Source organism: Electrona antarctica (assembly GCF_951216825.1).
Source record: "Electrona antarctica genome assembly, chromosome: 15".
Classification (NCBI taxonomy): domain Eukaryota; kingdom Metazoa; phylum Chordata; class Actinopteri; order Myctophiformes; family Myctophidae; genus Electrona; species Electrona antarctica.
Window position 1 is genome coordinate 17,338,836 of NC_136796.1, and position 14,603 is coordinate 17,353,438.

The following is a 14,603-nucleotide window of genomic DNA, read 5'->3' on the forward strand; positions in this document are numbered from 1 at the left end:
AATACATGATAAACCAACATTTTGCCTTCTTCAGGGTATGTTGGAAAAACAGAGATCAGGTTCTGTGGTTTCCAAACAGCAATGATGAAAGTACTATAAGTGCATATATCCAGTTATGGAAGAAGTATACTCACATGTTTTACTTAAGTAATACTGCAATGAATCTCTGTTACAAGTAGAAATCCCATATTCAAAATGCACTTGAGTACAGTAGTAATGGGTATGGCATCAAAATGAATTTAAAGTATCAAAAGTAAAAGTACTCATTGTGTAGAATGTCCCATTTCAGTTAAGAAATATATAACTCATCTTTTGAAAATAGCCGATCTACAATGCCACACATTGTGAGCTTGTAAGTAGATCTGCTATTTTCAAATGGCTGTGGTTAGTGAAAGGGCGTGCCTTTCTGTGTGGAGTTTGCATGTTCTCCCCGTTCTCAACCCTGCCAACCCCAGGTTAGCGCCCATGATTACAGCTTAGGCAATTAGATTACAAAAAATGTGGGGTAAAAAAACAAAACAAAAGTACTTCTTTCAACTGTGTTGTATCATCCCAGTAGCAGGACGAACATCACATGATCAGCAGCAGCTATAGAACTGTGAACGTCAGAGCCTGTTAGAATTTGAATCCACATCCAGCAGATATTAAGAGCAGCAGGTCGTTGTACAGCTTCACAGCCACAGTGTAAACATAGCCTCAGGCTTAACAATCATGTAACGGGTAATATATCGTATTGCTTTTGATGTCATAGCCATGGCCTAACTTTAATGGACTACATTTGTATGCATGATATATTCTTCGACCTTCTACACTTTTATATTCCTTAATGTTTAATATTAGGCCTATAGATAGAAAGAAAGAAAGAAAGAAAGAAAGAAAGAAAGAAAGAAAGAAAGAGAAAGAAAAGAAAAGAAAAAAAAGGACGAAAGAAAGAAAGAAAGAAAGAAAGAAAGAAAAGGAAAAAAAAGGACGAAAGAAAGAAAGAAAGAAAGAAAGAAAGAAAGAAAGAAAGAAAAGAAAAAAAAGGACGAAAGAAAGAAAGAAAGAAAGAAAGAAAGAAAGAAAAAAAAGGACGAAAGAAAGAAAGAAAGAAAGAAAGAAAGAAAGAAAGAAAGAAAAGAAGAAAAAGGACGAAAGAAAGAAAGAAAGAAAGGCTCATGTCCTTGGGGGGTTGTAGAAATTGCTGATGCATAGGTTTAATCTTTCTGACCCATCTTTTTTCAATTCAGGGGTGGAGGTATCAAAGCGTCTGGAGACAGTATTGTAGCAAATAACATTGCAGGAGGGCATGCATTGGGTTTGCTTTCATAGACCTGGTTGCTTGTTTCTCTAGTCTCAACATCTACCAACATCGAAAGAGAGAACGATGTTGGTCACTCCAACAACACCCTCCCCGTCTCTGTCTTCTCTCCCCTCTCTAATTCTCCCCATCTCAATAAATGTATTTCTCTCTCTCTCTCTCTCTCTCTCTCTCTCTCTCTCTCTCTCTCGTTCTTTTGACCACACTCTCGCTCGCAACATGAAGCAATAGAGATAATTGCTCAGAAGGCTGATATTGCAGGAAGCCCCTGTGTGTTTTAATTGGAACAGCTCTATCACTGTGTGTGTGTGTGTGTGTGTGTGTGTGTGTGTGTGTGTGTGTGTGTGTGTGTGTGTGTGTGTGTGTGTGTGTGTGTGTGTGCGTGCGTGCGTGCGTGCGTGCGTGCGTGCGTGCGTGCGTGCGTGCGTGCGTGCGTGCGTGCGTGCGTGCGTGCGTGCGTGCGCGTGCATGTGCGTGTGGTATTATGGTACCGCCGCTGGTCTCCAAGGCAACAGCTAAAATAATGCTTTGAGTTTTTCAGCTGGCTTGGACGATCAAGGCTGTCACTGTCAGACAGAAACCTTGTATGTCCAAAACGGTTACTTTTCAGGAAATTCCGTTTTTCAGAAAAAGCAAAAATAGCCGATCTATAAGCTCAGCTGAAGTTGTACCTATTTCTGGCTATTTTTGCAACTTCACGCAACACTTTTGTATGACGAAGTAGGGAATACATTTCTCCCTCCAAAAATCAACATTAAAACGTTGAAATATAGATAATACAAGGTACCTGCCCGACAAAAACGATTTTGTGGAAATCAGACCAGCCTTCCTCGCTGAGTCATCTCTCTCTGTGGAGCGTTTAGTAGAAATACATTCTGCTGGTGATTTCATGACCGACTGTTCCGGTAGACTACCATCAAATTTAATCATGGCTGCATGATGGATAATGACATTCTGAGGCCAAACTGGTTTCCAGAATATGTTCTGTAGGAGGCGAGCCATCTATAAGTGGATCTGTCTGTGTGTCTCGGAAATCGTCCGTCCGAATTGCCACCCAGCACCGCACACTTCATGGGCTCACATGCATGAGACTCACACGGCAAGTTTGAGACCGTTCCTCCGGGCCTGGCTCTTCCTTCGTCTTGCCTTCCGGCGCCGCGTCGTTGTCATCTTGCGTATATCTAATGTGCGGTTGAGCATAGACATCCAATTAGAGGCAGGCCCCGCCTGCCTCTAATTGGCCTACCGACACTGCCTGTCTCGACATGTCCTCCGAGATGCGAGGTTACTCTGTGGTGGGAAAATAATACAAGAGAACTGTACTTCTAAATAAAGTGTTTAATTGTCTAATTATAGTAAACTAATACTATTATACTAAAAAGGATAAAGATGAATGGAAAAGATACCTTTTTACAGTACAATAATGTTTCACGTTTACACATAGGCCCTACAAATAAATTACACAATAATCAACACAAACAATATTTAGAACACACCCAAATCAAATCATATTACGGCGTACATGTTCAATCAATCATTCAATTAAAGCAAACGGCATAAACAATATTAGTTTGCCTCTTCTACAAAAATAAAACTTACAAGTTACAGGCAGTTTTCTTGTATCATATACCGATACTGTATACTTGTATTATTTTCCACCACCTCGCAGCAGAGATCAGACTATCCAACATAGCTATATCCACCTCAGTGGACAGTCAAGACGGGCAGTGTCGGTAGGTCAATCAGAGGCAGGCGGGGCGTTACCATGTCTATGCTCAGCCGCACATTAGATATACGCTGTCATCTCAAGCTTTTTTTTCTTCTTTGTTAAACAAATAAGCTTTTAGTGTCGGCTTTGACACCTGTCACCGACTATGCCTGTTCTGCTCAGCACAGCAGTGTATCGGCGAGAAGGGTTATGTTGCAGGCGGTACAAAACAACATAATTTGATATCTGTTGAATGCTCCTTCTAGGACATATGTCCAAAACTCAGCTGCCAGAGTTCTCTGCCAGAGTTCATGTGCTGCCATCACCCCCACCCTCAAACAACTGCACTGGCTTCCTGTCAAGTTCCATATCAATTATAAACTCCTCTCACCGACAAATGTCAAAAAGAAGCCCTGGCTCCACAGTACCTCTCAGGCCTCCTCCATAAACCTCCTGTGACACGGAACCTGCGGTCCACAAACTTGGACCTCCTCTCTGTCCCCAAGGCAGTCAAGCGAACCTTCGGAGACAGAGCGTTCAGTGTGGCAGCGAGGTTCAGTGTGGCAGCCAATCAGCTGAGCACATTCCGTGCTAAATGGACAGACAGACAGACAGACAGACAGACAGACAGACAGACAGACAGACAGACAGACATAGCGCCCCTCAAAAAACAACCCAAAAAACAACAACAACATAGAAATCTGGATTCCATGCCATACGTTCTCATAGTCGGGACTCATCACTCGACTCCTCAGTCCTCACCCAGATTATCTTGTAGTAGCCTGGAAACCTCAAACCAGATGAATATGCCACAGCTAAAAAAAATAGCCCTGGGCAGATTGGTCTTGTACTCCTCGGTTTGAATTACATTTCGCTCACTTTCAGAGCCCACTATTCAATTTATTTTCTTGCTGTGACATTTGAATCTGTTTGTAACCGACCCTTGGAAATGAATCCTCCACACCTACTGTGTAGACACAAATTGTCCTGACGGGTTTGAGCTCACACTAAAGGATTAGCCTGGCATGGCCAGACTATTTCTATTTAAATTGCCTTTAAAAAAGGGAGAAATTCTGTCATTTGAAAATGTCACATTTCTTGCTGTCCCCAGTAAGTTTTAGCAAGTCTTTCGTGAATGTTTCCTCACAAAGACAGAAGCATGCCCATGCACACCATCATGTTATTCTTTTTTTTATTCATTTCAAACCAATATTCAGCGTTAGACTTGAGCCATGTTGTTTTGCATTTGTATTAGAGATACATTAGCCTATATAATAGAAACAATGAATATTGTGTGAATGTTACAAAAGTATGAACAGGACAATTACCTTATACAGTAGTCAGTGCGCTATATGACAAATTAGCATCTAACACAAAATGTACAGCAATTTAACACAAACGTTTCAGGTTTAAGCAGTTACACATCAGCTACCAAAGTGACTGAAAAGTAAATGTCACTGTAATAATGTAACTATATAATCCAAGCATTAGGTATTCTCTAGTGATGAGATGATTAAACAAAATGGATTACCAAACATAAGAGAGGTGGAGAATAAATACAATATTGACAAACCATCATACAGCTTGAAAATCGGCTTTATATCAAAAAGGGATAATGCTGTGTGAATGCATGAACCCAATGCCTGGAACATTCTGTCTGTTGTGCTTGAATGGAAGATTGTATAATCTTGATCCTCAATCCAATCTCAATTTACTAATTGCAAGGCTACTGCAACTCTAATACTATTTTAAAAATTAAACAACCACTTCTCTATATCTTTCAAAATCTATACTTGGGGGTTGACAATTCAAACCTTCCAAGTATAGTTTTTTGTTTGTTTTTACTTTTACTTTACTTTTAATAAACTAAACTATTGAACTCCATTTAGATTAAAACATTAAATCATGAAATTGAAATGTAAAAAAATATTAAAACGAATAAAAATGTCAAAACTATAATAACCTTCAACTGAGACAGCCCCACTTCAAATAAAACAGCAAATCCATTAAGCCTTTCGCTAGCGTTTGTTTGAGCTGCACTATGTCAGTGGTTTAAACAATGTGATGAAATACTGACATGGACAGAATACACAGGCACAACGCAAAGTCAATTAAATAGCTGCCACTCAAATATGTTAGTCAAAAAAAGAAAACTCTTCCTATCTACAAAGTGTCTCACTTCTTATTTATACCCATGGTGACATAAATGACCAATTGTATCCCTTCAACAATGATAGCAACTTCTATTGTATACTATTAATATTGTATAATATTACATTTGAATATATATCACATTATGGCACAATTTATCTCAAGCATGCATTGGCCTAAACAAAATAGATGAACAAGAATGCTTTTCAGTAAATTATTCTTCTGACATATTTGGCAACATAGCAGTGTAATGATCGACCTCGCTGCCCTAGTATTGATTGAAGTCTCCAATTTGATTAGTGTCTAGATCGGTCACAGGCAATGAATGTCATTTTATACTAAACAATAAAGTACTGTCAGTGTGCCAGGGATATTAAATTTGACAGATGACAGCGTTGTGCTCATTTAGGAGGCAAATTGATACTCTTGCCTGACTCAGGATCAATACTTCACAGTAAAACACTGGCCACATTATGGCCACATAGGCTACGTTGTCCCTTTGAATGCTGTTAAAGGACACTTCAACCTATCTTCATACACGAATGCTCATGATATGATGTCCATGTCACCATTTCTGTCTACTCACTCTGTGAGTGACATCATCGGTAGGCAGTAGGGTTGTCCCGATCGGATTGGGTGATCGGAAATCGGGGCTGATCACGCCATTTTCAAATGATCAGAAATCAGATCGGGAGCCAAAAAACATGATCGGGACATCCCTAGTCTCAATATTATATCCATGTCATGATATTAGACGGGATATTGTCTGTGATTTGGGATATTGTACTATTGTGATATGGCATAAACGTGTTCTATAAAATGATTTGGATCAGGAAAAATTGGTATTGGCAGATTCTCAAAATCAAATGATTGGAATCGGATTTGGAGCAAAAAAACGTGATCGGGACATCACTAAAAGGCAGGTTTAGTCATTTCAACAAGATTTCAACTTATTTTCTTTTTTTCCCTTGAATTCGTAATTCCGTATTAATGCAAGAAAAAAATACTTCTATTTCAGAATGCGACCTTTCTTGCATTGATTCCCCATGGACCTGTCCCCATGGATGCTGTCATTGGTAGGCAGGTCTCTGAAATGTCCATATAACCCACTAATGAGGCACATTGAGTAGGCAGAAATTGTGCTTTCTTTTAATGAGCATCATTATAGTAAGGAGCAGTATATGAAGATAAGGTTGAAAATGGCTGAAGTGCTCCCTAAAAACAGTGAGTGTTCATACTCTGTAGTCCACAGTCTTCTGTTGTCTTCTTGTGACTGTTTATTCTTCTAGAGTTCCACAGTGATTCTCACAGTTTCCCAGTTGCCCTTGACAGTGATATAGGTGAAAAACAGAACCTGCACAATCAGGATTCAGTGTTTCTGTACAGGAGAGGGGGGTTGTGTCCGTTTAAACATTCATCTATTCATGGCAGACATTATTCTCAATCAAAGCAGATGTTTTCCCCCCAAAAGTTCTCTAGTGCAGCATACTGGATACTAACCCAGATTCCAAAATGCTCTTTGAATTTCAGTGTCTCAGTGACCTTGTTGTGCATCCAGCAGGCAGTGGCCAATGCTCTTTTGTTTGTTTCTGTGCTGTAATACTCAACAGACGTTGAGATTTGCGATGTCTTTGAAGACAGAGATGAAAAACGGGTTGTCACTGGAGTCACAATCTGACTTCTGTTTGAGAAATGGAACATTTTGAATGCACGTCTCTTTGATGCCAAGGTTTAGAGTTAAATTTAGGAGATTTTTCTTTCTTTCTTTTTTTCCCAGAACATGGAGAACTTTGAAGCAGTAAGGCTATTGTTTGACAATGTCTTTGTCTTAGCTAATGTAAGGGCTTCTCACACAGAACTTTGTCATTCATTATAGGCAGTCAGACAGGCGGAGTGACAAACTGGAACGACGCAGTGAAATTGTCACGTTCGCGCTCGCCTCGCGCACACATCCGTCTGCAATCCAGTACACTTGGCTTTTACTCACGGAGCGATTGTTTGCCTGTGTATTCACAGAACGAGAATGCAGGCGCTGTGTCGCTCGTATAGGCTCTATGCATACAGAATAACTCGTCCTACTTCTGGGACGCTTCCCTACTTCCTTCACAGGTGTTACCAATGATACTAATGAAGGCTCTGTTCCATTTAGTGTACAGTGGTTCTCAAACCCCCCATAACTCAGAGAGTGTACAAATGGAACCATTTGTATGGAACCATTTGTACACTCAAATGGAACCATTTGTACACTATCAGAGTTGCACACTCATTTGTAACCCATGGCATTTGGAACACTCAAGGACACTTTGAGACCCACTGGTGTAGTGTTTCCAGTGAGCCAAGCACCCTGACTCTGTTTGACCAGAATGGAACAGAGCCTTCATTATTAGTATCATATAACACCAGCGAATGAAGTAGGGAAGGGGCAGTAGGAAGTATAGGAATAGTTATTTTGCGTGCATAGAGTATGTATTCTGTCCTCTTTGATGGACATTTGGGTATCCATCAAAGATGACCAATATTGTACTTTTTGCTGCACAAGATACATCATTATTCAGGTAATTCTTTGCTTTGTTTACATAACGAAGAAGCCCTGTACTGGTGTGCATGGAGCAGATAATTAGCCTGATTATCAGACTGAAGCTGTGAGGCAGTCACTCAGAGAGAGAGAGAGAGAGAGAGAGAGAGAGTGGGGGGGTGTTGTAATTGTAAACATACAGTCATGTACAGAACAGTTTGAACTATCATCTTCTGTGTAACATCCCATATTAAAGGCAACACATTTAAAGTTCTTAATAAAAAAAGAACTCCATTTTCTGATTTGACCCCCAGTCAGCGAAAAAACATGGAATGAAACGTATTTTGCGTCACTGAATCTTTTAGCCTTTCCTTTGAATATATTCTGGATAACAACAGATGTAAATCCCTCTTGGACTTGCCAAGACACTCTCAGAACTCCGTGGTAGAGATTTGTGTCACCTCTGTCTGCAGATCGTGCTGGATCCTCCGAGATCGAGAGCCGCGGGTGATCCGCTCCATGCCTAGTCATACCGGCTTCTTCCCTGGTTCCGACGGGGCGCAGACGGACACCGGTTCCCTGGTGGTGTTCCGACCTCTGCTCAGGCTGTTCTGGTCCGCTGTGGGCCGGCAGGGCAGGCAGAAATCCCGGAAGCACCTCTTGAAGTTCTCGTCCAGGAAGGCGTAGAGGACGGGATTGAGGCTGCTGTTGGTGTAGCCCAGGGCGATGCACAGGTGCCAGCTGGCGATCACCAAGGGGTTCCTGGTGTCAATGTCCACCATGGTCTTGACGATGATGAAGATGTGGATGGGTGTCCAGCAGATGACGAAGGCTGCCACGATCACCAGCACCATGCGGGTGATCCTCCTCATGTTGCGGTCCTTCTCCTTGGAGCCGGACAGCAGCCGCACGCTCTTCAGACGCAGGATCATCAGGCCATAGCAGATGGTGATGACCATCACCGGCACCACGAACGCAAAGATGAACACGCAGATCTTAGTCACTGTGTCCCAGTACCAGTCTGGATCAGGGAACTTCAACATGCAGATGACTTTACCTAGAGAGAGAGAGAGAGAGAGAGAGAGAGAGAGAGAGAGAGAGAGAGAGAGAGAGAGAGTCAGGTGGAATCAGCTCAATAAGGTGGTTACTGACAGCAATGACAAACCCCAGGGTGATCCTTTCTGTCTCACATAAGTCTTATTTAGCCTTATATTGTCTGCACGTTCTGTGTTTGTGTCTAACTCCTCCTGACACAAGAAAAAAACCAATGTTTGAACACAGTGATCTCACAGTGACACTTAAGTGCAGGTTAGAATGTGTCAGCCTTTACAACCCTCCTAGGGCAGATACTGTAGTCTGTCCACCACGGACGTGTAAAAATGTTTCTCCTTTACTAGACAAACAAAGCATTGATACTTCTCTCTGGACCCGCATCTCATTCACTCCTATTGGTTGGCAGAGCTCTGAACTGTCACTGATAAAGTGAAAGTGCGGGGTATGAAACTATCCGTAGCTGGCATATAATGTCCCATAGGCGGGGGTACGGATATTTACCTAGAGTATATATAAAAGAGTTCAAAAGGTGAGGTCATTGCTGTTTTGAGTTGTGAGTGCTGATATCAGACATAATGAGAACAGCAGCAGTGCTGTTCTTACAGAACGTATTGCCCCTTTGTATCGCTCCCATCACCCAGGGATAATAAAGGCTGCTCCGTGTAATGAAAGCTTATCTGACACGGAATAAAAGGACCACTTCCCCCGTTTTAAACCTTATCTACTATGCCACCAAAATGTGGAATGTAAATCACTGATCTCTTAAAAACCACCACCACAAAGAGAGGTAAATTCCCATTGAAAGGAGGTGTCATTCACTGCTGCTGCTTTTCCATTTAATATAGGCCTACAGTAATGTATTGATTTGTCGATGACATGACATGTATTATTGTGGAAACTCAATATAAAGTGCCTTATTCAGATTTACCTATATGATATTGTAGCCTAACCATATTGTAACCGTAATCTACTCATACTCAAAACCATTGCTGATGAGCAACCTCTTTTTCTCATTTATATTATAGGCCTTGTTTGTGCTCACAGTAAACTTGTTTTCCAAGTGTATGAGTATGTGACACCATGCAGGTCAGCATGTACCAGCAGGTCACCGTGAATTGGGTGAGGCATCCCATTCCCAAATTGGCTCGTTAAATAGGCGTTTTGGTAAACAACTTAGGTTTGGCAAAAGACTGATTGTTACTTGATGTTCCAGAACATCCTCTTATGTAATCTGCAATAAAAGCTGGACATATGTACCCGACTGGTTTAAGTGGCTAACTGAGCACTTTGCAGGCTGGGGAGCAGCTATTGCCAAGGTAGCAATTTCAGTAGGGATTGTTATCCTTCTGATAGCCTCAGTGGTCAAGTGAGAGGAATTGCCTCCACTCAGGCTGTTCAAATCCGGCTGACATGGGTGCACAACTCACCCACTAGCCCCTGTTAATTGGGACTCCGCTGAGGAAGATGATTAAATGACAAACGTGCTTGCGCTCGCCACGAACATGGACATGAATGCTTGCGCTCGCCTATCACATATGCAAAGTGATGCTATGATTTATGACAAGCCACATGACATTGTGCCGCTATGATTGTATTGAAAAGGCATCTGTAACAAAATGACTGAACACAATCTATTCATGTGTGAAACTCAACCAATATATGCAGTATGTAACTCATAAAAAGTAAAAGTCAGTTGCTGAAGAGCAATTGAGATGGGGGGCGAGGAAAGATTGCCATGCCCCCACCAACCAAAGACATTCGTAATTACCTGTAGTAGGGGGGATATCATGATATCAGTATCATGGTGTTATTTTTGAGTGGTGTAAACCACTCCTACAACTGGCTTTTGTTAGTCTGTCTGTCTGTCTGTCTGTCTGTCTGTCTGTGCACAAAAAATGAGCATGGTTGCTACGGTCACCCAGTTCACCCGGGTGTGATTTCATTACGTCAGACATTACGTCAGACCACAGCTGATCAGGCTATATAAGACCTTACACCACTCAGTTCAGTTTATGATGAATTATTAAATACATAGGACCACAATGGAAACAAGTCCCCAGCCAGGATTGTTTTTGTGTTATCCTTTTTGCCTTAATGTCTGACTGTACCACGTGCTGTTTACATTTCTGACTAATAAAGTATTCAATCAATCAAAAATAGAATTGGTCCTCGCTAAATGGAAATCATGCATAGCATGCGTAGCATAATTATGTATCTGGGGCATTGAATAACAGACCAACTGACTGATGATGACAAGTTGTATCTATAGGCAGCGCCGTATGCTCAACATAATGCATGGGGAGGAAACTCATGTTCAATTGATGTGAAGGTAAACATCTTCAGAGCATGTTGTACTCCCCTGTGTACCGCTAATGTGGATTAAGATCAGGAAGGTGAGTCTGTATAATCGTCAGGTTACTTATAATGATTGCATGCAAATACTGTTGACCAAACCGAGGTGGTGCAGACTGTGCAAGGGAGTTCTGCAATGTGGGAGTCAACACTGTTAATGTATGCCCTGTTGAGAAACCTGTTGTACAAACGTATGTGTCGACTGAACGAGTCTCAGAATTCTAGTATTATGCTGCTGTCTAACTAGTCCGGCAGCCGACAGGTTTCTTGTGTTTAAAGTGGGAAATTTGGTATAGTCTTTTTTTTTTCTTTTTTATTGTCTATATACATACATTCATGAATCCACTTGCTGACCGGCTGTCGGTATTGAGCAATTTCTTTTATAGGAGTTTCTTGTGACCCTACCAATCACATCCTATGTAAGGCAAAAATGACAAAAATGTAAAACTTTTTAAACTCGTGACATGTCAACCTACATGTAGGGGGTTTTCATGATTCTGAATCCATTCCAAGCATTAGTTTTGCACAAAAGCACTCGGGCTAAAAACAGCCATAGCCATAGCCCAAATGTGCCCAAAATGTGCTGACATCATCACATTTGTGCTGATCTCATCACATTAAGTCATGACGGCTATGGCCATTGTTAGCCCAAGGAGTGTTTTTTGTGCAAAACTAATGCCTGGAATGGATTCAGATTTCAGAATCATGAAAACCCCCTAGTTTGACATGTCACATGCTACTTAAAGCATAAGGAAAGTTTGACAGTTTTGACAGTTTTGCCTTATATTGGATGTTAATGGTAGGGTCACAAGAAACCCCTATAACAAAAATTGCTCAATACTGACAGCCAGTCAGCAAGTGGATTCATGAATGTATTTATATCGATGTATATAGACAATATTTATTTATTGATTGATTGATTGATTGATTGATTGATTGATTGATTGATTGATAACACAAACATGGGTAATTATCTCACCAGTGTCTGACACCTTGGTCACCGCCATGACCATGATGGGCACCCCGATGGCCGAGGACAGCACCCAGACAAGGACGTTGATCAGCTTGGCTTTGGCAGGCGTTCTGAACTCCAGAGCTCTGACGGGGTGGCACACGGCGATGTAGCGATCCACGCTCATCATGGTGAGCGTGAAGATGCTGGTGAACATGTTGTAGTAGTCTATAGCGATGACCACTTTGCACAGCACCTCGCCGAAGGCCCACGTGTTCATGAGGTATTTGGCGCTCTGGAAGGGAAGCGTGCTGGTGGCCAAGGCGTCAGCCAGAGCCAGGTTGAAGATGTAGATGTTTGTGGCCGTCTTCATCTTGGTGTATCTGCTCAGGGTCACACAGCAAAGGGAACATTAGTTGTGGGATTAGCAGTGAGGAGAGCAGCTGTATGAAACAAATGGTTACTTTTATATTTGTATGTATAGGACATGGAAAAAAATAAATTGATCCATTGTAGTATGAAAGAGTACTCTCCTTCCCTCTCCCCTCTATCATTCCCTGCAGGTTTGAAGTCACCAACCACCTCATCTGTGAATCAACCTGACTCCACCTTCATCCAATCACAACCATCTGCTGTAAAAGGCTGGGTCCCACCTGAGCTCATGCTCTCTCAACCAGTTCACTTATTTGTAGCCTTGTCCCTTTGTAGCCTTGTTTTGTCTCAATTTTTTATTTCCGAGAGCATACTTCATCCTTCATGTTCTCTCCTTCATGTTCTCCTACTAATGTAAATTATATTGTATATTCCCTGCCTTGGCACAGGAAAGGCCTCTAGAGTCTATACATACATAGGCACCACGTACACATAGATGTTTTGGTTAGAGTAGTTAGGTAGGCAGGCTTTTGTTACGACTTAGTCTGTCTTTTGTTTCCTTAGCTGACACCTGGACACCTGTGCCCCTTGGTAGTAGCTTATGCAATTATGTTCATTGTATGCCCTATGCATATATTTTGTCTAAATAAATGTAAATAATGTAAATACCTTAGAGTAAGTAAAACCATTGCAACTTTTACTCTGAAATTGTGTTGGCTCAAGTATTTGCACCTCAATTTTATTTTATAATTCTTTCATAATAATTGAGTGGTGCAGCCACTCCAAGGAACAGCAATGTCCGTCCCTATGTCTCTCCCTATGTCTGTATGTCCCTACCATTAGGGGCAAAAGTGGCGCTGTTGTGTTAGAACCAGAGAGAGAGAGAGATAATGTTGCACTGTTGCCTGCTAATTACAATGTGGAACGTGCATCATGCATGCGAGAGAGAGAGAGAGAGAGAGAGAGAGAGAGAGAGAATACACTCTTACTTGTGAGAGAGAGAGTGTTGTCTGCTAATTCTCGACCGTTTCGGACGCGGGGGCCCCCGGGGACCCCCACACAGAGTTGCACCACTCAGTTCACACACAAGAAACGCATCTGCATGGGTGCTACTTTTGTGCAAGACATGATGATGAAGTACAATGTAGGGCGGAGCCTTACTTTATAGCGGGAGCGGGGACAACATAAAAAACAGAAAGGTTTCTGGTCGACAGTGATGATATAGTCCAGTGGGTGGTGGGAACAGGGATGTGTAAATGATGCTTGCAGTGGTGTTTTTATAGCCTTAGATGAGAACTAATTGCCTCGTTCGATATCGTTGATACTGTATATCGCTGCTGTCGGGCAGAAACCTCTTATCCATATTTGTTCTTCAAAGGTAGCAGATTTCAACCGCATTTCCAGCCTGTCGATCTGCTACTTTTGCTGCTTTTGAATTTTAATCCTGAAAAGTAACAGTTTCGGACATAATATGTGTCAGGGTCTGTCTCTCCACAGACCATGTCAGCCCTGGCCACTCCCACTTTCCATTCCACACTGCAGTCCCATTTACTCACCTGTCTCCAACTCCCTCGTCATCCCACCTGTGAACACTTCTACAATCAGCCTGCCCCCTATATAACTGGACTCATTGCAAACCTTCTTTGTCAGTTCATAGTTTGATTTGAGTCGTCGGTGCATGTTCCTGTTTGACTACTTGTCATTCTTCTGTTTGATTCCTGCGTTCTACTCAAGTGTGAGTTTTTGTCCTGTTTCCTGCGATCTACTCATGTGTGAGATTTATGCCTGGATTCCTGAGTTCAACTTCATTGTAAGATTTTGCCATTTCTTTCCTTATTAAATACTTTGAAATCTTCCCTCGTTTGCTGTGTGCTGTCTGCATATGGGTTCAACCCTCTGCATCATGACAATATGTCTGTAAATGTCCGAAACCTTTCAGGATTTAAATTCCAAACCTCATATTGGGAGGTTTCCACAGGCCGACAGACGATAGGCAGAGCACACACCATGGAATGCTAATTCTCCATGGCTGGCTGAGCTCTAGTTATTTGAGATAACGACTATAGATAAAACTGGCTTGTTCTCTAAGCATCATTTACTCACAGGGAAGACCCATAGGCATTAAACAATTTAAAACAATTTTTTTATTTAACTACAGAACTACTTTTCAGTTATGTAATTTCCCCCAGGTGGTGTGTGT

The 14,603-nt window shown here is 41.8% G+C and overlaps 1 protein-coding gene across 1 annotated transcript in view; it reads right to left on the reverse strand.

The window, feature by feature from the left end:
• Window positions 1-8,201: 8,201 nt before the first annotated feature.
• The window catches only part of oprd1a (opioid receptor, delta 1a), a gene marked incomplete at both ends in the record, with an annotated part of 37,154 nt that continues 30,752 nt past the window's right edge, over window positions 8,202-14,603 (reverse strand). The window contains 2 exons of the mRNA XM_079521991.1: window positions 8,202-8,731; window positions 12,059-12,414. Of these exons, the coding sequence (XP_079378117.1) occupies window positions 8,202-8,731; window positions 12,059-12,414 (886 nt within the window). The remainder of the gene's footprint in view (window positions 8,732-12,058; window positions 12,415-14,603) is intronic.